This window comes from Toxorhynchites rutilus, chromosome 2 (genome assembly GCF_029784135.1).
Source record: "Toxorhynchites rutilus septentrionalis strain SRP chromosome 2, ASM2978413v1, whole genome shotgun sequence".
In the NCBI taxonomy this organism is placed as follows: domain Eukaryota; kingdom Metazoa; phylum Arthropoda; class Insecta; order Diptera; family Culicidae; genus Toxorhynchites; species Toxorhynchites rutilus.
In genome coordinates, this window is record NC_073745.1 from 120,784,642 (window position 1) to 120,810,894 (window position 26,253).

Genomic DNA, 26,253 nt, shown 5'->3' on the forward strand with positions numbered 1-26,253 from the left:
GAAACGCCGAAAAAGCGAGCGAACCGTCAATTCTTTTTAGGCATTCAATTTTTGTCCACGAACCCTGCACATGCTCATTTTTTGAAATTGTTGAAATTCTCCACATCTAGTACATTCCGATTGTAGAATCCTGGAAACGTTTCTAACACAACGTATTAACGCTAGTCAAATTCAAGTTAATGTTTTTCTCATTTGTTTGATCAGCTCCACGAAAGAAAACTGCGACAAATATCCTTTGAAATGATCTGCCTTTCGCTGTCCATTGTTCTGATAATTTCTTCTGTTTCTATTCCATCCTAAAATTCTTGTCGCTTTTCAAATGATTTTCTTATTTAATGTCATTGGACATTGAAACAACTTAAGATTCCTCGCAGATAATGGTGAGAATGATCAAATAAAAATCTTTCAGCTCTTCATGTAGCATCGTGAATTCAGGTTTTTTAGCCTGGAACAAACGACAATCTGTTGATCTGAGGCAAAACATACGTCGCACCGACGCGAATCCTTTCAGACGATCCTTGTAAGGAATTTCGTCCTTATGAAACTTATGAAACCTTAATGTTTCTTTGTTCAAATATAAGAACAATTGGAAAAAAAAATTGTACCAATCTGTATTTTTTTTATGAAAATCTGTACTCTGTACCGTACAGAATCTGTACCAAAAATAACGAAAAAACTGTACCATTCCAGATAAATCTGTACGTGTGGCAACACTGTTTGGAAGTATGTCTCATAACTACATTAAGTAGTAGCATATTTTCTAAGGGTGCTCATACACTGTTTGACTGAAGCCAAATATTTGACTCTTTTTGACAGATAAAATTTGGTCACCGTGTACTGATCAAATATTTTCTACACAAAACACGACAAGCAAATATTCAATTATTGGATGCCTAGAATATTTTTTCAGTCTGTTCTTCGAACCTGTCGGTTAGGTTACCTTGAATATTTCAGTTGATTTTTTCCATGTTCGGTGTTTGATATTGTTTACTACTGTTGAAAATTGAAGAGTGGCAAACAAAATAGTGTTTGTACAAATATCAAATCAAACCTTATCTGTCAAAAAATATCAAATATTTGACCTCCGGGCAAACAGTGTACGGCCACCTTAAGTATCACCATTAAGTGTGATTCATATACAACATCCACGTTACGTTCACGTTCCGTCCAGTCACGTTGCGTCAATTATTCTTCCAAGCAGTTGTTATGCAAACATTCACATTCACCGGCAACGGCAACTTCGACTTGCCGTTGCTGGTGTATGTGAATGCTTCAATAGGAATTGCATGGAAGAATGATTGACGCAACGTGACGTGACGGAACGTGAACGTGACGTGGATGTTGTATGTGAATCGCACTTTAATCAACCAACAAGCATCAACCGGCAGCTGGTCCGCGTCCGGTCCGGTCCGGAATCTCGTCTCGGATATTTGTCTGTTTTTATTATCAGTGTAGGATTCCATCTTAAAATAACATTCCTACCCCTACAGACATTCGATTTTATAAAAAAAAACAAAAATAAGAAAACAATAAGTACTTTGTTATCTCTCTCGTCTTCTCTGAGCAAATAAATCAACAAGAGAACAAAGTCGTAAATCATGAGAGAATTAGATGCATTCTGAGAGAAGTGAGTTATACCAGAGATAAGTGGAATTGATTTTATTGAATGAAACATTTTTAGTCTCACTCACAACGGCGCTCCGAAGCTGCATCATTTTGAAAAAAAAATTATATTCGTAACATCTATTCAAAACACTCATCTAAAATTAAATCTATTGAAATAAAAAATTTAACATTTTTGTTTTGAGTCTGAATCGTGGCAAATTCTATGGAATGATCGTCAAATTCCTCTTTTAGTGGATTCTCTCTTTGAACTCGCAGTGAGGAGGAAATGAGATCGTGAGAAGTTTATATCAAAGCGCGAGAGAGAGATGCATTTCATTTCTTGGAAAGAGTAGTTCTGCCAGAGAAAAAGAGAGTATGTGTCAAGCCAAATGCGGGAGACGAATAGGAGAGCGAGTATCAGTAGATTATAGGTGAGTGTTCCTTCATCGTGAAAGATTGCATATTACAGTGTTCAGTTGTCGTCGTTGCCGTTGTCATAATTCCAGTGAAAATCAACTAGCAAAAACAGTGCAAAATTACCGAAAAACCATCCGCTTCTACTTTCCGGAGAGGTAAACCCATTTTGATAGGAATATATTGTGTTTGCCCAACCAAGCTGGACAAATCCACGTACGCGATGTTTACGTTTTCTCCGATTCTGAATGTGTAATCTCGAGTGTCGGCAAGGACCCATAGAAACTGTACAAACCCATAATGTTAGGCAAATCCAACGGCTGCCAGCAGCAGAAGAAGCTTTCGTCGTCTCCTACTTTCTAGTCAAGTGTTATGATTTTTCGTGTTTCTCCTCCGCATTCACGTTTGACGTTAGCAAGTAGCAGCGAGAGCGAGATGGCGACGTATAGACAGACGAAGGTCTGAAGGAAAATGGAGAATGTTCCCGTTTTTGAGGGGTTTTTTTGGGAGACTTCCGGATGCCGTTTTCTCGGAATGATCGTCGCTATTTCGGAAAAGGCTGGATGATTAGATTGATGCGTGGGGGGAGAGAAGCGCTCACGAGCCGTTCTTTGTTGCGAAAAAATGGTGCAATGCAAAGAAAGACCTTGGATGTGGATTTGATCACACCATAGGTGCTGTTGTTTTTAGCTGCTATTTGCTATTTGCATTTTTTCCAGTGTGGCCAGCTCTTGATGAAGAAATTTTATCATTTTTGAAATATATCGCATTTTTTTTGGGATGTTTGTTCATAATAGTTTTATCAATTGTAGGTGTGAAAAAATAAGATCACATAGTAAAGGGAAGTTAATGCATCATTTTCTCATTTTCTAACAATTGCTGCCACTGGTGCATACTGGAATGAAAGACGGCCGTGAGTGTTCAATGAAAGAGTTGGGAAGGGTGGAATGAAGAAAAAAATCTACAGTCGAAGGCTCTCTCTCTCTTTGGTAGATGTATCTTCTTTCATCAAAAATTGGATTTGCAGTGCCGTGTGTTGTTTTCATTGAACTTCCGAGAGGTACTCTCATTAGTTGTGTTGAATTTATCAGCTATTTTTGTGTGAGCTTTCGGATTGTTACATATGCGCTGACGGAAACTTTGGAAAAGACCGGCTTGTTTTTCTGAATTCTTAAATCACTATGTTCGAGGTGATAAAAGTCATTTCGTTATTGCTTTCATTAATATGAAATTATAATCGATCTAATATTCTCACTCTTATCATATCCTTCTCACAATGTGTTTTTTACAGGTCTCCTTTTATTTTTGGTTTTGCTTTGGTTTCCTTTCCTGATCCTTTCAGAAGAGTGGAGGACTGTTTTCCCTTACGCGCGTATACTTCTAGTGCCACAAGCTTCCGCAGAATCAATAACCGCAACGGATACGGATATCAACACACAGGGACAATGGCTGATCAGCAACAGTACTTCCTCAAATGGAATGATTTCCAAACTAATATGGTGACCTCGTTCCGACATCTCCGCAATGAGAAAAGCTTCACAGATGTAAGTGCATCTTTTCGGTCGATGTCTGGCCCGTATGAATTGATTGGATTTGTGTGTTCTGTTCTCTTCAAAGGTAACGCTGGCATGCGAAGGACAAACGTGCAAGGCGCATAAGATGGTGTTATCAGCATGCAGTCCCTACTTCAAGTCTTTGCTGGAGGTAAAAAAAAGACTGTTATTTCAATATTTGGTAGATATCTGAAATTCATCACTTGAACTCACTTTAAATTTACATGTACATGAAATAATGTATAGCTCTGTGAGTGATAAACTAATCTACCGTTTGACACAATGCAATTCCAACGCCAGCATATTCCTTGTCTGAGGTTTTCTATCCTTGAAAACATCTTGGTGCATGCTCAAGTAGAAGTGTTAAAAATGGAAAGGGTGGTGTGATTACTATCTCATAATTTGTTTTCGAATCACATTTTTTTTAATTGAAAAAAATATTTGTTAAACCTCTAGATCGCGTCTTGACCGTTTTGATTGACCCGAATTCAGTGAAATTCCTTGCCTGACGGGCAGAGTATAGGGGATGTGATGATATTTCCAACCAAAGATTCGGGAAACTTATTCCAAACACCTATTTGATAGTGACAAAGGTTTATTTTTCTTGGGCCTCAAGGGCATTAAAAAGTGATCTCTGGTGGCGACATTATCGGTACATTGTCATACTGCGTGATCGAAGGCATCTGCAAAATCTGCGACCGATCGTTGTCAACTGACTCTATTATCTTCGCTGGCAACTACGATCTGTCGCATTTATCATGGGGATTCGACGAATGATGCGATAGCTATATACCAAGGAACGCCATACATTCTATCGGTTTTTTCAATAAGAGCGCTACAAAAGTTTTTTTTCATATAAAACAAAAACGGTTTTGGATATCAATGAAATTCTTTATTCATGTAAAAGTACATTTGATGCCATTATGTATGGAACTCGGTTTTTTTTTGCATGGCCATCACGGGCACGCTTGCAGAAGTCCAGACGCTGCACCCGATTTTCGACGATTTTCAAGCATAGATCGGCCGATAGTGGCCCAATTTCACGTTCGAATACGAAGTCGTCGCTGGCTTGTTGGCATAGACCATAGACTTGACGAAGCCTCATAGGAAATAGTCTAACGGCGTTAAATCGCACGAACGAGGCGGCCAATAAACTGGGCCATTGCGAGAGATAACACGCTCACCAAACATGGTTTTCAATAAATCGATTGTTAAATTCGCTCTGTGGCTTGTGGCGCCGTCCTGTTGGAGCCACATAATTCCCTGTCATCCAATTGGGGCCAAAAATTCACAGTAACGTGCCGGTTTTGATCATCACGGAAGAAATATGGCCCAATGAAGCCGCCGGACCATAAACCGCACCAAACCGATTTTTTTTCAAGATGCAATGACGACTCATGGAGTACGTGTGGATTGCTGCCTGGCCAATAACGCATATTTTGCTTATTGACGAAGCCATTCAGCCAGAAATGAGCCTCATCGTTGAAGATGATTTTTCGATGGAAAACCGGATCATTTTCAAGTTGTTACTCAGCTCAATTCACGAATATACGACGCTTCTAGTGGTCGAGCGGCTTCAGTTCTTGCGTCAAATGATGTAGGCCAAGATCTTTTCGCAAAATTAGCTCCACGATTTCACAGATATGCCCAACGCTTGAGAACGACGTATGAGAGACTGATTTGGGTCTTCCTCAATTGATGCGCTAGCGGCAGCAATATTCTCGACACTACGGGCACTTCTTTGTCTCACTGGCACGGGAACATTTTGTACTGTGCCTGTGGACTCAAATTTTTCCACTAGACGCTCAATTGTTGATCTGGCAGGACGATTATGACGACCATAAATTGGACGTAGCACTCTTAAAGTTGAGCCCGTTGACTCCGAATTTCAGTAGTAAATTTTAATAATCTCAACTCGTTGTTGAGTCGTATGTCTTTCCATTATGAAATGGCAAACCTTACTGAAGAGAAATGTCAAGAAATATGGCGTCGTTTGCTGCCCCTATCGGTTTACTTTTGTAGCGTCCCTATTGAAATACCCGTCATTATTGCAGCTATTTCTGTCGGAAAAACTGCCAACCAGTTCTCTATAGCTACTGAATTTTTATTCTGGGACCATACACTCCAGCATCTGTTTTTTTTTCTTTTTGGTGAAAGGAACAATTGTTGTTTACGAAGGATTTCTGCTCAGACCTTCTGTGGTACACCATAATTGTGTAAGGCAGGGGTTTTCATATTTTTATAGCAAAAACATTAGACGGAGCACCTGCATTTTTCAATCAATAATAGAAATGCTATTTGCATAGACATTATCCAACTGGGAACAAAACTATTTTGGTTGCGCGTCGCAGTTACACGATATCTGACCCGGTATAAACAAGATAAATCACTATATGACTAGTGAAATCGAATTACAGAATGCTCCTTAAGCAAAGACTTAGGTCCACTAATTGACTTGTGACTACGAAACGGAGCATCGGGCAAACCTACAGTACTAAAACTACAGTAAAGTAGACATCCCATAGAACATTTTAAGTCAGAAGCTTCTCATAAGGTTATCAACCACTAGTGAACAAAGGAGAGGTGATACAAATCCTCCTCGTGGGCATCCTTTTGCTGCAATCATATATATCGACAACTCGCCCAGCTCCGATTCTTAATATCGAAAGCACCTTCGATATCAAGAAATGCACATAATGCAGTTTCTTTTGACGAAAGAGATTTTTCAAATTTTTTCACAAGCGTGTGTGATGCCGTGACTGTGGATTTATTTGATTGGTAGGCAAGCTGGTATTTAGATAATGGGCATTTGGACATGAATACCGTCTTCATGTATTCATGCAACACCTTCTCCATAATTATCAACAGTATTGATAATAAACTTATAGGTCTAGATGTTTTTGGGACTGATTGATCACGTTTCCCAGCTTTTGGAATGAAGACAACTAAGGAAGGAAGGGATGTGTTCTAACGTTTGCGTTAAAAAATGGACTTTTTTCGGATGGTGACAAAAAAAACTAAGACAGATAATTGAGTTTGATAAATTTCCCATGGAAGGTAATTATGTTAGCTTACTTGCAGAAAAAAATCTACGCCCTTGCGAGCGGCCTTTCGGCAGTTAACCGGAACATTCGCCATGGCGGACGAAAACATGCGTGTAGGCATGTTTGTGAGTTCTTTCTTCGTTTCATTTATCAATTCCTTCTCAGTTTTTGCGACAAAATTGTTGGAGTAGATCTTACGCTTCAGGTTTGCTCCCTCTCCCTGATTGTCAGCCACAGCAGCACATTCTTGGGGAACTTGGTGTCTGCATTAAACTTTACTTCGGGGCTCACTTGCTTCGTGGGGGCGGTTAAATTCGAAGTGCCCTGCCAGTCGTTGCCATCCAGGGTGGGATAGGTCTCGTCGTCCATCACCACCGCCACGTCGCGATTCGCCGGAAAATCGACTTGACCATCTTATTCAGCCGCTGCCGCTGCGTCATTGCCTGCAGCTCCGAGACCAGTGGACGGGACTTCCGCTTCCTGACATGTATATCCAATTTCGCTAGGTACTTTTTCACTGTTTGGCCGGTTGCACCGATCTCCCGACCAAGCGCACGCAACGTTGCAGCCACTTTTCCATCGATCCGATGTCCGTTCTCGTCGCGACGGGGTACCGTTCTTTGAACGCGCACGCTTCTGAACGGAGTAGGGATTGCATTACCGTGCCAAAATTTCAATAACCGGTTATTCGGTAATGAAAATTCCATCACCGGTAAAACCGGTGAATTACCGGTAAAAAATATACTTTAAAATACCCAATTGTCTTGAAGGAACGGCTTCTATATAGAATGATTAATTTACAAAAAAAATGTTGCAAGTTTTTGTTGATTTAAGTATTACTTAAGGACACAGAGAATGTTAATTCTGTCGTCTTCTAATCTAGATTGGACCTCATTTTGGTTGGCGCACAGTACGAAGAGTGCCAAATACCATTTTCATGTATTTGCCTCTAATGCCCTCTGTACGAAAACTATTGTCCGAGGATTTTCATCAATCCGCTAATAGACATTTGATTGTTGCAATCGTCGTTCAAGTTTTTCCTTGATGCTCAACTGCAGGTTTCGCATTGTCCAGTGGAATTTTTTCCTCCTGTTGTCCAACTACTGAATCAATACCATCATCGTCAAATTTGATCAAGTCAGGAACAATTTGAAGTGTCTGCTTGATCAATGCAGTCCTAGACGTTTGATATAAGACGCAAATATCATAATTTATTATATAATTTACGATCATGAGCAGAATGATTGTTCATATACGGGAACAAATCTTCATCTACGAAACTTCTTTCTGCAATCATTTCAATCAGGACTTCAAGCAGCTGCTTCAAAATTTCCGATGGTTGCGATAGCTGTTCTAACATGAATTGCAATCTGACGTCAGCTTCATAAGTGTGCATTTCTTCCGCAATACCAGTTCAACAGCGACCAGAACTGGTTCGAGGGCATCAACCAATTCCTTTATCGCTGTCAGTTCTTCATCGCTAAAGCTTATCTTGCGTTTCGTTTCCAGATCGAGCAGCGATATTTTGAACTGAAGTTCGCAAGTCGTAGCTCTGAAGTCATAGACCTTATCTGATTTTCGAGTAATATTTCAAAGCGGCATAAAGGCAAATATTATTTATGGCTTTCGCAGTTATTAACCCAGGACGTTAGGGCTCTGTGCTTCCGCGGCTGGGTGGTTAGCGTCATACCTAACATGCCAAGGGTTCGGGTTTTGGCCACCCGTAAACGGGTACTCGGTTATTACTCCGGTGAGGTTTGGTAATGGTTTTTGAAAACATTAAACCGGGTGCCACAGTTCTTCCTCACCGCGTAGGCATGGTGAAGTTCAGGTTGTAGTCGACCACTTATTTTCAAAGTCCTACGGCGGTAGATGCGTTCGTTGTAAATTTTGGCTCCTGAACGCATCCCCATTGTAAATTTTGAGCACCATGTGACCACTCTTTTGCCTCTAAAGTCGGAAACCTCGTTCGACAGCTCATTTACCAATATCATTGGTAGCTGCCTAGATCTTGATGCTTGACGCCATCTGCGTATTCCCCACCACTACTAAAAGGTTATCGTCCACATGGATGAATATGAACACTATGTTGGAATCTTGATGTACACTAGTTTCTTCGTGGAGGCGCTTGGAGCTGGTATACCTAACTCTCACCTCGAAGGTCGCGACCATTTACACAAAGTCACTGTCAGTGTCTTCATAACTAGTGGAATCCTGGTCCGCTTTCACGTCTTCTATCGATTCTTTCTGAACTACAGAAATACAGAATTCCCAATCCCACCAGATACAAAGACTTCCTCCAAGATTGGTTTTGGGGATAGCTAAGGTGGTTCATTTCACTTGCTCAAATTTTTTTTTCGATCAGCATTGTTGTAAATGATTAAATTCTTCATCACCCTTCACGATTTGCTCGAAACCTGTGAACTTACGTTGAGTTTATAGAGCGGGTCGCTGATGGAGACACGATCCATTCAATGTTTTTCGGTCAACTAGTGTAGAACCCATACATTGCTGCGTACATCGTAACCCAGGTTAATCAGATGCTCATGAATATAAATATTTGGAATGAATATGCTATTTTATGTGTCGTGTACTGAGAATTACTCTCGAACAGCGTCTCGATTTGATTATCATCAGTGGCAGCACAAACTAATCGGACAACCCAATTGAAGTGTATTCTAGAAAATATTGCATTTCATTCGTCTTGATTGTCTTCGTTGTTAGGGAAACTTCTGCAGATATACAGTCTGTGCACCCATGAAAGAATTCGTTGTTCGTGTTCCATTTCCGCAAAACTTGGGAGGTTTGTAAAATATAAACAAAGCAGTTTTTACTTTGGTGGCGTCTTCATCTCTCAGAATTCAGGAGGATGCTGAAAAGCAAGATCCAGGAAAAAAGTTACATTGCTGCGTGCGCTTGGCAGGAAAGTCGGTGCAACCGGTTAAACAGTGAAAGAGTACCTGGCGAACATGGACATACATGTCAGGAAGCGGAAGTCTCGTTCACTGGTCTCGGAGCTGCAGGCAATGACGCAGCGGCAGCGGCTTAATGCCTACACGCATGTTTTCGTCTGCCATGGCGAATGTTCCGGTTAACTGTCGTAAGGCCACTCGCACTCAATTATTTGTCTTAGTTTTTTATCACCATCCGAGAAAAGTCCATTGTTTTAAATGCAAACGTTATTTACACGATAATCAGTAGGCAATTGCTCATATCTTAATTTGCAATTTCAGTTAACTATTCCGCATGTTCGTTTGAATACCACTAAGTAAAACTTGTTTGATTTGATAAAACAAAACTATAGGAAAACCCGTCGAAGCACCCTATCATCATCCTGAAGGACGTGTCATACAGTCATCTGCAGGCGATCCTAGAGTTCATGTACGCCGGCGAGGTCAATGTGTCCCAGGAACAGCTACCGACGTTCTTGAAAACCGCAGATAGACTGAAAGTGAAAGGCCTCGCAGAAACACCGACGAATATCAAGCGAGAGGGCTAATGAACCGGTGTTATGTTGTGTTATCCTATTGTTCGTTTCTTTTATGGCGGCAAGCACTTGTAGGAGAAACTTCCCCGATGAAAACTGCTCGTATACATACACACCAAATCCTCGTAGAGGCAGAACCTAAATTGTGTGATCCCCAAGCTCGATTGCAAGTTAATATTCCGCGAATGGGAGGAGGTGACTCCGCTGGTGCTACAACGCTACCAATTGCAAATATTGTAAGGTAAATAATCTGGTATCACACACAATTGGTGAAATTAACACAACATACACAAATGCATACTAAACGAGAGATAGAGAGCGTGCGACCGTGCATATAGTAAGAATATTAAAATTTGACATTAATTATACAACAGAAAAGTGAAAAAGAACAGTCAATCTTTTCTACATTTCTTCTTAGGTTTTTACTACCAATAGTAACGTTCAATTCCAAAACAAAATAAAATATTGAAGAAAAGAGCAGTTGTTCTTTCTAAATTTTATTCAGTTGGTTGATTAATTATATATATACGATGCACTTCCCCCATACCCATAATTCCGTTTGGCATCAATAATAAGGGTACTGCGTAGGCTAGCTGTTCCAATATACGGTTTGTGCAGCTTTAGGAAACTAGATTACCTGGCACCAATTTATTGTTTGGCCCGAAATACGCGTTTCTGGTAGTGTGTAAATATGAGGAGATGTATGATGGTGGAAGATAGTGCCGGTTAGGAAGTGCACATTAAAAAAGTGGGATGGTTCTGACCATAATGGATAATAAGATGAATAAGAAAAAAAAACAAACAGGCATGAAGAGAGCCCGCGCAGTTATATACTAAAGAAAGGATCAATTTTAAAGTAAGAAATATACATTACATGCAAGTGAAAGATTATCTTCTCGAGTTTAATATTATTCGTTTAACTGATTGTGAAATCGTCTAATGAGGACGCGTCAAGCGAACTTAATCAAAGCATGATTTACCCCCTATTTTTCTATCTATCTCACCTTACCTTGGTTTAGTATGTATTGCTATATTATTATATTTTTTTGTTAGCACAATTGTATTTCACGAGACAGTAAATTTTGTAGGAATTAAATGAAAAGTAATCGTATGGTTGTTATTATTTTGATCCGAAACTCGTCCTCGATGATATTTCTTACTCTATTTTTCGCAGCCTTAGCGTTTATTGCACGTCTCTTTAAACAGCATTGTTTTTTTTACTTTTTCCCAAATTTTTTCCGGAATATATATTTCTATTAAGGCTCATTTAGCGTTAGCATGACGGATCCGAGAATTCAATATTTCGAATTTTTTTTTGCTTATAATTATGTGAGTAATGAGGAACCGATTACTAGCGGTTGGCTCGAGTATTACATTGTGTTCTCGTAATTGCGATGTTGCAGTCTCCAATGCTCTGTATGTATGACCGACACGGAATACCCTATTGGGATGCAGCTCACCATTAATCAGCAACGTCCCCTAGTCTGAACCCCATATCTAGCGCGGTGAATCTCTCTCTACTCGAGGTATCCAGGGTAGAATGGTCGTTGGGCGGTACAATCATCGGCTCTTGTTGAGTGGTCACCGGCATGCACGGCCCGAGTCATTTGTATCTGTAAAGTGTATGTGTAGTATTGTCGCGACTAAGTAAAAGTTTATCCATCGGATACAAGGGTATACAAAAACAGAAGATCAGGAGCACGGATATTCAAGATGTCCCGAACGGGCATATCCGATTGTCTGTTTTGTGATCTCTATGCTCTGGAAAGTTGAGAGCGGGCAGCATGGAACCGGATACACGACCAAAGAACATGTTCGATGTCGAGGTGGTCATCGCCACAATTACATAGATTGCTTGATTCGAGCCCAATGCGATAAAGATGCGCGTTTAGGTTATAGTGATTGGACATAAGCCGAAATATCACGCAAATGAAATCCAACCTACATATCATTTCTTGAACGATGCACTCGGCGAGACCTTAGGGAGAAACGTGTGTAACCAACGACCGAACACATCTTCACCCCACATACCTTCCAGTTAACAGCTTACGAGTGTGTTGCATCTAGAAAAAATCATTACAAGCATTTTGCCTTTCAAAGAGTGTCCCTTTTGAAGCGGCTACCTTAGCTAGCGAGTCCGCTTTCTCATTCCTCAGAATCGAGCAATGAGAGGGAACCCATGCTGAGGTAATCTTGGAAATTTTTTCGACCAAAACACTCAATAGTTGTCTTATTCTTGTCAAGAAATAAGATGAGTGTTTATCAATATTCAACGGATTTAAAAATGACAAATGACTTGGTTGAAGATGCCTGGTGAAGGCTGCACTCCGTGAATAAGGTTCTCATGGTATACAGGCATAAAACTTGACTGAGGAGTCAGTTGGGGTAGATTATCGAAGAAATTTGAAAGAAGATTTAGATAGATTTTCGAAGAAATCTGAAAGAAGATTTAGATAGATTTTCGAAGAAATCGAAGAAATCTGTAAGATAATTCTGAGAACCGAAGAGTAAGAGGTACTTTCGCCAAGACTTTGAGATTCATCGTATGTGTCGAATGCAATCGCCCCATGGCTATTGCAAGCAACAATATTGTATCCTCTCCAGCTTGAGAGTATGAATCCTGGCAGTTGATCGGAAGCAAAAACTAGCATATTCTAACACTGATGATATTGTTGTTCTAACAGCTTTTAGCTGAAGCTTTTAACATTTGTACAGCTTAATGAGGTCTCCTGGATGGACATTCCGCAATGTTTCGATTATTGTTTGGAGAAAATTGATTCTTTGCTGACATTTCTGTTTAAGATACGCAATATGGCTTTAAAAGGCACATTTAAAATCAAAATATAAATTTTGATTTTAAATGTGCCTTTTAAAGCCATATTGCGTATCTTAAACGCAATATTTAAAAAAAAATTAAAAAAAAAAACATAGAGTGCATGATCGTTTTGGCGAATAGGCGAAGCTGGAATTGGGCGGGTTTGTGCTTCCAAGAAAAAACGATCAAACGATCAAACCGTAGAGAATTTGATACCCAGCTCGAGATCGCACGTGAACAGAGTATCTTGCAGAACTATCATAAAGGAGAGCCATATCGATCTCGGTCTGGGCCGTGCATGTGGCAAAGTATGCGGAAAGCTTATTTGTCTCTTGTTTCGCTCGCTCATATTAATGTTATATTGCTGTACCATAAATACTATACAAAAGCTTACCAGTATTTGAGAGTAATGACATTTTCTGTTATTTTTAGGCTCATTTAATGTAATATATCGGGATGACAAAACATGAGCTAAAAATTAATTTTGGGTGTAGTTTGACATGGCTCAGGCAGGAGTCTTGTGGTAGGCCCATAAAACTGTAACGAGAAGACTTGGAAGTACCATGAGAAAAAAAACATGTGCTTTTCTGACAATTGTACAAGAAATTATTCAGAATTGGCGAAAGTCGGAAGCTTCTCTGAGAGAGTTTCCATGGAAACTGAATCAAATGTCCCTTTGATATCGAGAAAAACAGAAACCATTTGTTCTTTGCGAGCAAAAAATGTAAGGGGTTGTATCCAGGAAACGACTGCATTTTTGACGTAGAACTACGGAATTATATGATTTAATCCGCTTGTTTATCATTTCGGATATTATTATTATCATTACATTTATGTTATTTAAGTATTTTTATTATTTCAGTAGTAAAAATTTCCATTCTAAGTTTGAACAATTTAAAATTACCTTCGGGCCTGGTAAACTGATAAAGAATAATATGCCTCCCTAAATGGATATCGCTACCAGACACACACTGTAGATCTGCATATTAGATATAGAAAAGTTATTTTTCATTCATTATTTTCATCTTGAAAGTGTGTTCAGTCCACCTGAAAACTCATTATAGTCATTGTCGCTTCCCAAGCGCGTGATAGAAAGCTCAATGTCTACCTTTAACCAACGGAGAGCGGAGATATTTAGTGAATATTGAATAATGTTGAATAATGATATTTGTTGAATATCTTCGCTCTATCTGAGCTGCCGATGCGTAATGAGAACCCACTATGTCTAACAATATAAATATATAATGTATTTGTCGGCTCGTGCCGTTACGTGTCTGATAAAACCGGGTTTGTTCTCTGTATACACCATACTTTATAGCAAACCCTTATTTCATTCAACAACTATCAACTTTTGCACAGAATGGTGGCATTTATCTGCGCGCGTAGAAATGTTTTCTATCGATTTAGGCAAATATCTCTGCGAACTATCGAGAAAAGGCGCAGCTTGAATCGCAGTAGTTCCTCTCTCGTGACCCGTACCACGAACGCTGCATTTGATTCGTATATCACGTATATGTTAGTATCTTTGTGTTCCTCTACAACAAATTACGTTATTTTCCTTTATTTGCCAACTCGCATCAGAATTTGTCCTTCCCTCTCAGATATCGATCATCAACTATAAACACTTTTGCTTCTTTCTGCTTCTTCAGTTCATGTGTCTCTAGCCCTGAGAAGAGCCCTTGTGGAAAGAAACTCTTCTCCATACTCCTCCTTCACCTGTCTTGATTAACTTGATTAACTCCGCTCGACGCTCGCCGTCAACGATGTTTCTACGATGAGCACCGAACGAGAAGTGGTGTTGTTTCAAATCGCGAATGGCTTACTTATACCAAATAAGTTGAAAATGGGCAGAAACGAATGTATTAGTTGCTCGTTATTGGCGGTACGGGAAGGTAAGCACACAAATGTATGGGAATGGAAATACTTCTAGTTTTCATCAATTCAAACCGTTCAGGGATTCGATTTGTATACAAATAATCAGAATTCGTTCGCTGTGAAACTAGTTATTAAAGTTAACTCTATTACATAAAAACGTGACCTGTTTTCTGATTTGGCACCCTTCCTGAAAGACGTTCTACGTCAGAAAGTTAATCAACAATGTTGGACGAAAAGAAAAATATTTGTGGAAGCGAAATGTGTTTTTGTTTACCAAACTACCAGCATCTTAACGAATTAGCGATGAACAAGCGATTCGACAACCCGGTAAAAATTGTAAAAACTTTCTTTGCAAGTTATGAGTGAATTTTGAATGAAAATTGTGCCTGATAATGATTCTATATTAGAGATTCTCAAGAAAACTATCAAAATAAGCGTGCATATCAAAATAACAACGATTTCGTTTAGAAACTATGAGGGTTTTAATTTGTTTTTCCAATAATTTTCAAGTCTATAAATACCTTCGCACCTTCAAATAAAATAGAGACATATCTTTACATTTGGCATCCCTGATTCGAACGCTAAATTCTGTTTTTGACGTTTTAAGAGATGCGAGTGCGAGTGAATTCAAAAAACTTTGAAGTAGCTCGCACGCCGGATTACACATGACACTAACTGGCATGATGTGTTCACACGGTGTGAGTAGCTGCACTGCAGTAACTGACTAGACCGACTCGTATGCTTACTCGCACCGTCTGAACCCGGCTTTCGGATCAGCTAGATGAACGGCATCAGATATTAGGCACTGAGTAACGTCTATTAGTATTTGCGGCAGTTTGGAGGTTCAACGAGCCGAACCACATAACACAACATGTTTATATTTTAAAGGCCCATTTATACGTTGCTAGTAGCTGACTTGACAATGAGCAGCTACTGACCCGGTGGACTCGCTTGACAATTGGTTGACTCGCCTTGTCCGTTCACACAGTGTGAGCTGCTGGCGAGAAACTAGATACTGCGGCACGGGTTTACCAGGGATGCCAGGCGTTTTTTCAAATGTCCATCAAATAGTCAGAAACAGCAATCAGGTCCGAATTTGTCAGATGATTGATCCGAAATCGACTTCTTTATTGGCAGTATTCGTCATAGGTTTTCAATTGAATGTATCATTACACAATTTTATAGCGAAACACACGCTGATCGTGTTTAAAAATACATACTTTGTGCAGAATTTCTTTGAACTGAAGGTACTATCCAAAAAAATCCGAAAAAATGTACCAATTTGTGAAATGAAAATGATAGTAGATTTGCAGGTGGAATAAATACGCGTCAAAAATCAAATAATGAATGAAAATATACTTTTTTGCAAGTTTTGAGTGAATTTTGATTGAAAATTTTGCCTGATAATGATTCTATATTAGATATTCTGAAGAAAACTATCTCAACTATCTCAAAAGAAATAACAACGACTTCGTTTAGAAACTATGAGGGTTTTATTTGTTTTTCCAATAATTTTCAAGTCTATAAATATCTGTTTTCATGTTTTCAAATATCTTGAAAATAGAGACATTTCTTTACATTTGGCATCCCTGATTCGAACGCTAAAGGCCCATTTATACGTTGCTAGTAGCTGACTTGACAATGAGCAGCTACTGACCCGGTGGACTCGCTTGACAATTGGTTGACTCGCCTTGTCCGTTCACATAGTGTGAGCTGCTGGCGAGAAACTAGATACTACGGCACGGGTTTACCTGGGATGCCAGGCGATTTTTCAAATGTCCATCAAATAGTCAGAAACAGCAATCAGGTCCGAATTTGTCAAATGATTGGTCCGAAATCGACTTCTTTATTGGTAGTTTTCATCTTAGGTTTTCAGTTGAATGTATCATTACACAATTTTATAGAGATTACAGAGCAGTGTTGAGAATAACACCTGAACAAGTGGAAAAACTGTTGAATTTAATTGCTCCACAAATACAACGCCAAGATACACTCATGAAGGATGCTGTACCTGCAAGAGTGATAATATAAATGACATTAATATGCCTTTCTTCTGGAATATTGTTCAGATTGTTGTCGATATTTTTTAGAATCTCGAAAGCATCCATAGCTAAGATAATTCCGGAAGTATGTGATGCTTTAAATGATAGTCTAGAAGACTTTTTAAAATTTTATTCACACGCGTCAAAAATTAAAATAATGAATGAAAATGTACTTTTTTAAATCGAATATGTATTCTGTTTCTTAGAACCTTACTTTTTTTCGCAAGTTGTGAGTGAATTTTGAATGAAAATTGTGCCTGATAATGATTCTATATTAGACATTCTCCAGAAAACTATCTCAAAAAGAAAGCGTGCCCCGCCAGCGTGCAAAACGGAATAACAATGATTTCGTTAAGAAACTATGAGGGTTTTATTTGTTTTTCCAATAATTTTCAAGTCTATAAATATCTTCGCATATTTTCAAATATCTTAAAAATAGAGACATTTCTTTACATTTGGCATCCCTGATTCGAACGCTAAATTCTGTTTTTGACGTTTTGAAGCATGCGAGTGCGAGTAAATTCAAAAAACTTTGAAGTAGCTCGCACGCCGGATCACACATGACAATAACTGGCATGATGTGTTCACACGGTGTGAGTAGCTGCACTGCAGTAAAGGCCCATTTATACGTTGCTAGTAGCTGGCTTCACAATGAGCAGCTACTGACCCGGTGAACTCGCTTGACAAATGGTTGACTCGCCTTGTCCGTTCACACAATGTGAGCTGCTGGCAAGAAACTAGATACTACGGCACAGGTTTTCCAGAGATGCCAGGCGGTTTTTCAAATGTCCATCAAATCGTCAGAAACAGCAATCAGATCCGAATTTGTCAGATGATTGATCCGAAATCGACTTCTTTATTGGCAGTTTTCGTCTTAGATTTTCAGTTGAATTTATCATTACACAATTTTATCGCTAAACACACACTGGCCGTGTTTAAAAATACTTTGTGCTGAATTTCTTTGAACTGAAGGTACTATCCGGAAAAAGCAGAAAGAAAAAAGGATTCGGTCCAGGAATTGGATGCAAAAAAAAGGAGCAACAAATACAATATTGAAGTAACTCTACGATGATGATCCCCGAGAGTACAGAGCAGTGTTGAGAATAACACCTGAAAAAGTGAAAAAACTGTTGGATTTAATTGCTCCACAAATACAACGCAAGATACACTCATGAGGGATGCTATACCTACATAAGTGAAACTAGAAATGTTGTACCTTTCTTCTGGAATATCGTTCAGATTATTGTCGATATTTTTTTAGAATCTCGAAAGCATCCATAGCTAAAATAATTCCGAAAGTATGTAGTGCTACAAATGGCAGTCTAAAAGATTTTTCAAATTTTGAATTATTTCGCCTTGACAGCAGCTTCGTGTACCAATTTGTGAAATGAAAATGATAGTAGATTTGCAGGAGGAATAAATACGCCTCAAAAACTAAAATAATGAATGAAAATCTACTTTTTTAAATGGAATATGTATTCTGTTTTTTAGAACAATACTTTTTTTGGAAGTTGTGAGTGAATTTCGAATGAAAATTGTGCCCGATAATGATTTTATATTTAGAATCCCAAGAAAACTATCTCAAAAAGAAAACGTGCCCCACCAGCGTGCAAAACAAAATAAAATGAGTAAAAAAACTTTTTAAGTTAAACGGTTTATTTGTGATTAAACATAATAATGTACTAAAAGCTAGAGAAAATAATTAGGCAAGTTGCAGTTAGTAGTTATCACACCTCTCCTTCATTAGTCTAGGGCATTGATAAGACTAAAATAAAATAGTGGGACATATGATGAAATCACTAATTGTGGATAATGAAAATGAATGGATTTTATAATTTAAAAAGTTTTTGTTTACTCATTTTATTTTCTAGTTTTTAGTACATTATCTGTTTCATTAGAATATTTCTCTACAATAAAGGCATTGTACTGTATTCTATCAGTCAAAAAATTTCATTTGATACCGATATTGAGTAGATTGCAGAAAATACATAGTGTGTTCTCCAAGTCAAGTTCGTTGGTTTGATACACATATCTCAATCAACCTTTTTTTTGAGATGATATGGAATCAGCGATTTTGAGCGGAGGCCAAATTGGATTTTTCAAGATAAGCAGTTTTAAAATGACAGCAGTTCCTATCCGGTCAGTTCCTATTGGTCAAATTTCTATTACTGTGGGACAATCCTACAGACATACATACATACATACGAACAGTTCAAGCTAAATAAAACCGTTTAATAAAGTATATTGCTATTTTGTGATTGCGGCCATCTTGGATTTTAATTTTTCATGATCTACTGTGATCTACTATTCAAGCCCTTTCATTTGATACCCATATTAATGGTGTTTTGACATAATATGTAGTCCGCCATTTGGTAGAATTTTGATGGATTTGCATTTTTCACAAATAACCGTGTTCTGCTAGTCAATCCCTTTCATTTGATACCCATTGTTACGGGGGTTTCGGAGGTTCTATTCAGCACGCGTTTTTATCAATGTATAGCGAGCTCAAAGCTGTATTTATTAAGAGAAACAATAATTAAACAAGAACTTTACATTATTAGGTTTTACCTACATTTGATCTCCTCGTTTTAAATTCAAAGCACGACAGGATGATTCAATTATTTAACAATTTGGGAATTCAACTTTATTTTGGGTTCTATCTCTACTCCTTTTTTGTGATTAGCAAAGAATGTGTGGTACGAGAGAAGTTTTCAGAATGACAGTGATGACAGCTAGCTGTCAATGATTGTCTGGGTGCGTCATGGAGTGGCACCGTCCGGATGCGCAGGTTCAGATCAAGTCATCAGTGGCGTAGTTTGCTTCCCCCCAACACCCATATTAATGAAGTTTTGGGAAACTATGTAGTCCGCCATTTAGTAGTGGCAGCCATCTTGGATTTGCATTTTTCTTAAATAACTGTATTCTGCTAGTCAAGCCCTTTCATTTGATACCCATATTGATGGGGTTTTGGAAAACCCACATTGATGAGGTTTTGAGGAAGAAAGGGATCCGCCATTTTGTAGCGGCCTCTATCTTGGATTTACAAGATAATGAAATACGCAGTTTTGTAATGACTACAGAGATAAAGGTGTGTTCCAAATTTCAGATCAATCGGTCAACAAGAAGGGGGTCAAATTTCTACTAATGTGGGACATGTTACAAACATACAAACAGATTACAGGGCAAGCTAAATAAAACCGTTTAATAACAACGATTCCGCTTAGAAACTATGAGGGTTTTATTTGTTTTTTCAATAAATTTCAAGTCTATAATAATCTTCGCATATTTTCAAATATCTTAAAAATAGAGACATGTAAAGACAATGTAAAGATTTGGCATCCCTGATTCGAGCGCTAAATTCTGTTTTTGACGTTTTGAGGGATGCGAGTGCGAGTAAATTCAAAAAAATTTGAAGTAGCTCGCACGCCGAATCACACATGACACTAACTGGCATGATGTGTTCACACGGTGTGAGTAGCTGTACTGCAGTAACTGACTAGACCGACTCGTATGCTTACTCGCACCGTCTGAACCCGGCTTAACTGACTAGACCGACTCGTATGCTTGCTCGCACCGTCTGAACCCGGCTTAAATTCCGTTGTTGACGTTTTGAGGGATGCGAGTGCGAGTAAATTCAAAAAACTTTGAAGTAGCTCGCACGCCGGATTACACATGACACTAACTGGCATGATGTGTTCACACGGTGTGAGTAGCTGCACTGCAGTAACTGTCTAGACCGACTCGTATGCTTACTCGTCTGAACCCGGCTTAACTCTTCTATACCCGCGTGTACGGCCTGACATATCTTGAAAATGAGCTGAAGAGCTGTTCCGAATGAGCAGCTCACTTGTATGAGCTGAACGGCTCTGAGCCGCTCACCATGATGAGCTGATTTGCCCATCTCTATATGACAGACCGAGAATCAATGATGTGGCTGAATTAAATGACTATTTAAACTGAATGAAGCTCCCATGGCCAAGTGGTTAGCATCACACTTAACATGCCGGGGGTTCGGGTTAGATTCCTGTTCTGGTTGTAGGAATTTTTCGCCAAAGAAATTTCCGCGGATTTACACTGTGCTCACGCGTTTTCTGGAGCTTGCCACTCAGAATGCATTCAAGGTGTGTTATTTGGTATTTAAATCTCAACCATGGCGATCATATCAATGTATAACAGATGAAGCAACCGTAGCCAATTTTCATTCACGAACACATGTATTTTCTAACTATCAACAATTACATTTATTTTTTACATTAGTTTTAAATTCAGAAATACAATTTTCTAATTTTAAATGTAAACCGTTGAGAAGCACATGCGCTTCCACTGAAAGCCAGTCCGAAAGTGAAAAAATATGTTTGGTATTCATGGTCACCAATTTTCTACGGGTATTGCCTACTGTGATCTTACGTATTCTCGTAGTTTCTATTACCGAAAGATATCGGAGCTCAAGTTTCAATGTGTTGTACGAGGTGATAGATACTCGCCAACACCTTCAGAGAAGTATTTTGTTTTGGTTTGCGTCTCTGTGATTTTCCTTTGTGAAACATTTCAGAAACGCCTAAATATATGCCATCGCAATACATGAAATTCGAGCTCGGTACGAGATTATCTCGATTTACAAAATACGAGATTTTGCTCGGTGTGATTGTATTCAATCCTCGATAGGGCCCTTTGCTTTTATAGATACCGAGCATGTCGATAGCATCGACCAAGTGATAGCTATCGGCAGTCTTCCATGTTTCACAAAAAACACTGCGTCCGGAATAAATATGTCCACGCTGCTGTTCACAGTTTTGTGTTTGAGTATAAACATGATTTTTTCGTACCTATGTTAGAAAATGTGACATGTTTGTATTCGTGGTATGTTTGGACATACGATGTTTAATCCCAATGTTTCACATGATGTTCGAACATGGTGTACAGTTTCTCTTGCATTTTCACCCCAAGCACCGGCAGTGCGTAGAGTAGAAGAAGTGAATCGGACACCACACCACCACCACTCAACGCGTGGTGTGTTGGTATGTTGACATGGAAAAAATGCTTTCCTTTCATGACAATGGGTGCTTCATCAAAAATATTGGGCAAATAAAATAAACCTCTTTTTCTGTTCTGAACAAAATAAACATCGATTGATATGAGAGTTTTTCACATTTGATATCATTATTTAGTGCACGCATCAATTTATATATTGAATTCATGTAACATTCGCTATTATTAGCTATTTTAACAAGTACTAAAATTGAATTATTCAGCAGTGTTAGGCGTGACGCTAACCACTCGACCACGGGAGCAACAATTTTGGCTGGATCTTTGAATACAAATGGCCAATACTGCTTGTTCGCGACGATCGCGACCCGAGCTATAAAACGAGCAGAGAAGAGAAGAAAGGATGATGCAATCGCATGCACACATAGCATATGTAGTGCAGTGTAAGTGTAGCTTTTAGTTTTTTCCTTCATTCAGTTTGTGATAAAATCGAGAAATTAATGGTGTGTTTTAGCCGCTGAAATTTCTCTGCTGGTTCTGCTGTGTGCCGCTGAAGGTTGCATCTAAAACGAATTTTTGGGTATTTATTTTTTTGGTCAGCATTTGTACGACGTCGCCCGCTATGCAGTCGGCTCCCCAAACTTCAATTGCCAACATGCACGCAAAAAAAATAGAAAGCTTCTTTCTATTCAGAGAATGTTTTTTTGAACGAAACCAAGGATTATTTAATCAGACTTGCAAAATGTGCATGAACGATCTATAAACTTTTACTTAGTCGCGGCAATACATACACACACTCTTTACAGATACACGGGCCGAAGGTTGTGCAGTCCACTGATGATTCAACAAGAGCCAAAGGTTGTACCGCTCATGACAACTCTACACGAGCTGATGATTGCGCCGGCTGGTGATCATTCTATCCTGGATTCCTCGAGTCGAAAAAGACGCACCACGCTAGATATGGGGTGCAGACTAGGAGGGCGTTGCTGATTAACGGTCAGCTGCATCCCAATAGGAAGTGTCCCATGTCGGGCACACGTACAGAGCACTGAAGACTCCAACATCCCAATTATGAGAACACTTGTAATACTAACCTCGAGCCAACCGCGAGTAATCGGTTACATATTACTAACATAGTTGTAAGCAAACATTGTCAAAATATTGGACTCCCGGCCCCGTTAGGCTGACGCCACATGAGCCTTAATAAAAATATATATTCTGGTGCATGAACTTATAGCTTCTTAGTTCGTGCAATTTTCGAAATGCGAACTAAATTTCAAGTTCGTTTCTGTGAAAAAGTATTCTACGAAGAAATGTTTTGGGATGAATAATTTCTTTCCGTGTATGAAAAGAAACGAAACGAAAGCAATGAATACTGCGACATCGGGTGATATGTTTGTTCATGATGTTCTTGAATTATAAACATCGTGTTTGTTTTCACATGTCTATGTTTGTGTATCATTGTTCGTGTTGGGGATAGACACTCAACACTAGCGAGAATCATGTTTGAATTCAAACAAAAACATGGAATTTTCACATCGCGTGGACATGTGTAATACCAGTGTTTTTCGGAAGACTGGCTATCGGTGTAGCTTTCAGAGTTTTTCGAGTTGTTCGGTTTGCTTGTCGCATACCTTCAGAGAATTATTTTGTTTTGGTTTGCGTCTCTGAAATTTTCTATTGAGAAACATTTCAGAAACGCCTAAATACATACAACTGCAACACATGAAATTTGAGCAAGAACTCGACTCGGTAAGATTATCTCGATTTACAAAATACGAAATTTTGCTCGGAGTGATGGGCATTGTATCGACATAATACATAATAGGGTCCATAACACGATATACGATATGTGACTGCTTTCTAGTCGAATTTCTGATTATTTTCTTTTTATACAATTAATATCGTTGAGAGTGGGGACCGACACTGATATTGTGCAAATCCTCTTGATGCGGGCAGAATGGAAAGCTTAGCAAGATCAATTCGGGGCGCGTGTTAAGTTAACCCATCGGATCTAGAATGTTTCGTACAGATCTAATAAGAAAAAAGACACTACATTAATGACTTTGGAAAACCTCGATTGACGTAATCTCAACCTTAGCAGTAAAACAGATTGTCGCTGTTGCATAGCTCCTAGATTTTTAATTAGATTAATTTCCTTATCAAAATTCTGTTTTGATTGAATTTTCCATTCGAAGATCATCCAATCGGGTCTCAGATGTATTCGAATTTAATGTTGGATAATAAATCGCTAACGAAAATATAATTCGAAACTGCATTCTTTTCGAATTAGATTTTCGGTAATGTTTTGTGGATCTACTTCAATTCACTCGCAGTCAATAAACGCATTTATGCATCCGACGATTTACCTGGAATCAATCTTAAAAGGAGCGATTGAATCAATTTATGGCTTTTTTTTAAATCATTTTACTTTCATTTTTTAGATTCGACAATATTTCTTTTTTTAGAACAAACATGGAATAGTTTTGTAAACCTAGCTCAATAATAATATTGTTAAATACTCGCACAGCATGAGCCGCTAGGCGGCTAAGTTGTTTTGGTGCGCTTAAAGAATATATAAGTTTTTTTTGTTTCGAGTTTTACCCGATCGGGATGGCGATTGCGGAGACGCCAACAGTCTATTCCTCAGCATCAGCGAACTTATCCTCGTCTGCAATGAAAGTTAGGGTTATCTTTGGCGTGAAGACGGGACGTGTTAGTTTCCATGCATCAACGATAAACAACATTTACGAAAATCATTCTTACCGTCCAGCTGTAGATTCCTCATATCATCCACCTCCTGCAAATCGTCATCTTCGGCCTCCATGTAGTCTTCGTCCTCGCTTATTGCACCAGGATCTGGATTCAGACTCTGGCACTCGCGCATTGCATTGTAAATTCGGTCCACGATTTGCGGCGTGGGAGGTTGGAACCACATCTCAGTCATTTCGTTATCAGATCCATCCGATTCGTGGCCTTCATCGTGCTCGTCCTCGCCATTTTGGCCAGCATTCCTATTCCCATTGTTCTGCGGTCGACCCTCGTAGAATCCAGCCCAGACCAAGTTGATATCCAGCATAAGGTAAATGCATTTCTCTGGATTGGACGACACTGCTTGAACGCCAATTCGAGGCCAGGGAATGGTGATGCTGCTGTTGCGTTCGCTACAGCTCCAAATCAATGCACTGAGAAAGGTAGAGATTTCATTGTTAATTTCTAGTGTATCATATCGATCAAATACAGGACAAGTCAAGAGGGGAATCCTTCAAATATTTGCTCCAAACGTAACAGAGCACTGATTTTTGTTTATTATCCGTTTCAAAATTAAAAATAAGAGTAAATTTAATGGGAATCGTTCTTCGGAAGATGTGTGATGCCACATGACAACACCACTCATCGTTCTGTAAACTCCTGCTGAGCGCCTACCTTTGGGTGAGATGCAATTCCCCGGCATTCGGGATTATATTCTCTCCAATTTTAACCTTGACATCGTTGGCGGAGTAAACAATTTCTTCGAATGGCGCGAAAGCTTCACCTATTGTGACCATTGTGCTTTCTGTCCGACGAAACCGAGATTGAACAATCGACAAAGCAATTACGAGAACCACGGCTTGTGCGAATTATTGGCATAAAAACTACCGCTACTGCACCTTAGCTGTTGGGTTTACGAGTGTATTTTTGCAGTCAAAACTCTTTCACCCGTTTTGTGTTTGACACAAAGCAGAAACAGCTCACAACACATGTGCTGGAAAGAGATAACAGATTTTGAAATTCGCGAGAACCAAGATGATTCAATTGTAGCAGGTGAAGCCGTATTGTAACTGAATTTGCAAGAGAAGCGAGAACATTTTTGGGATAGCGATTGTTCACTTAGAACGAAAGCGAGAGAAGTTTGAAAATCTACACTCTCTTTATTATTCCAGTTCTGTTGCTTTAAATACGTTTTTGTACATATTTACATTCTAAAGTTATCGGGTAAAGTTTCCAAACATGCTTAAGCGTATTGTAATTAGTTTACAATCAAATTAAAATAAGCTTCCAGGACTCTAGCCTTAAGTAAGTTCAGTAAATTTTTAGAAAGTTGACCCACCAAACTTCTAATACCGTGGTGAGTTTACGATGTATCCAAGACGAGTCTATGGTACTATGTTCGGGTTTCGCGAATTTATGTGAAAAAGAAAGAATGATTTTGTAGAATTTCATTCTCATATCCACTACTCTTGCATGTGAAAATGCAAAAATGACGTATCCTAGCAATAACAAAACAAACAAACCCCGCTCCACAAACCGTAATCCCCTTCTTATTGAAGTGAATATGTTGCTTCACCTGTTATACATTTATATAAGCTCCTTGACCCTAACGTTGATAGAGTCAAGGCGCCTAGAATTATATACTCAAGGCGCTTATATCAATGTATAACAGGTGAAGCAA

General features: G+C 39.0%; 2 protein-coding genes across 6 annotated transcripts; one reads left to right on the forward strand and one right to left on the reverse strand.

Annotated features, from left to right (window-relative positions):
• Window positions 1–1,900: 1,900 nt before the first annotated feature.
• Window positions 1,901–11,209, forward strand: LOC129768468 (longitudinals lacking protein-like). 4 transcript variants are annotated; one of them, XM_055770147.1, is made up of 4 exons: window positions 1,901–2,036; window positions 3,311–3,563; window positions 3,637–3,723; window positions 9,921–11,209. In XM_055770147.1, the coding sequence occupies exons 1-4, from the start codon at window positions 1,981–1,983 to the stop codon at window positions 10,113–10,115; spliced, it is 591 nt and encodes a 196-aa protein (XP_055626122.1). In that variant the 5' UTR covers window positions 1,901–1,980; the 3' UTR covers window positions 10,116–11,209. The 4 variants fall into 4 exon arrangements, with proteins under 4 accessions (XP_055626122.1, XP_055626123.1, XP_055626125.1 ...); XM_055770148.1 differs by lacking the exon at window positions 1,901–2,036 and adding an exon at window positions 2,043–2,177; XM_055770150.1 differs by lacking the exon at window positions 1,901–2,036 and adding an exon at window positions 2,043–2,177 and having other exon boundaries at window positions 3,362–3,563.
• A 13,006-nt stretch (window positions 11,210–24,215) lies between these two features.
• On the reverse strand, window positions 24,216–25,552 carry LOC129769019 (methylosome subunit pICln). Of its 2 annotated transcripts, none has more exons than XM_055771019.1 (3): window positions 25,248–25,552; window positions 24,588–25,006; window positions 24,216–24,514 (listed from the first exon to the last, which is right to left on the reverse strand). In XM_055771019.1, the coding sequence occupies exons 1-3, from the start codon at window positions 25,367–25,369 to the stop codon at window positions 24,483–24,485; spliced, it is 573 nt and encodes a 190-aa protein (XP_055626994.1). In that variant the 5' UTR covers window positions 25,370–25,552; the 3' UTR covers window positions 24,216–24,482. The 2 variants fall into 2 exon arrangements, with proteins under 2 accessions (XP_055626994.1, XP_055626993.1); XM_055771018.1 differs by having other exon boundaries at window positions 24,216–24,492; window positions 25,248–25,551.
• Between the last annotated feature and the right edge of the window lie 701 nt (window positions 25,553–26,253).

What these genes read in the sequence shown, in the direction of transcription:
- LOC129768468 (XM_055770147.1), top strand. Translation starts at nt 1,981, where the DNA reads ATGTGTCAAGCCAAATGCGGGAGACGAATAGGAGAGCGAGTATCAGTA. An exon ending in CGAGTATCAGTAGATTATAG is followed by an intron (nt 2,037 to 3,310) that starts GTGAGTGTTCCT and finishes TGTTTTTTACAG; the next exon opens with GTCTCCTTTTATTTTTGGTT. An exon ending in ATGAGAAAAGCTTCACAGAT is followed by an intron (nt 3,564 to 3,636) that starts GTAAGTGCATCT and finishes TTCTCTTCAAAG; the next exon opens with GTAACGCTGGCATGCGAAGG.
- LOC129769019 (XM_055771019.1), bottom strand. Translation starts at nt 25,369, where the DNA reads ATGGTCACAATAGGTGAAGCTTTCGCGCCATTCGAAGAAATTGTTTAC. An exon ending in GAATTGCATCTCACCCAAAG is followed by an intron (nt 25,007 to 25,247) that starts GTAGGCGCTCAG and finishes TACCTTTCTCAG; the next exon opens with TGCATTGATTTGGAGCTGTA. An exon ending in GAGGAATCTACAGCTGGACG is followed by an intron (nt 24,515 to 24,587) that starts GTAAGAATGATT and finishes TTCACGCCAAAG; the next exon opens with ATAACCCTAACTTTCATTGC.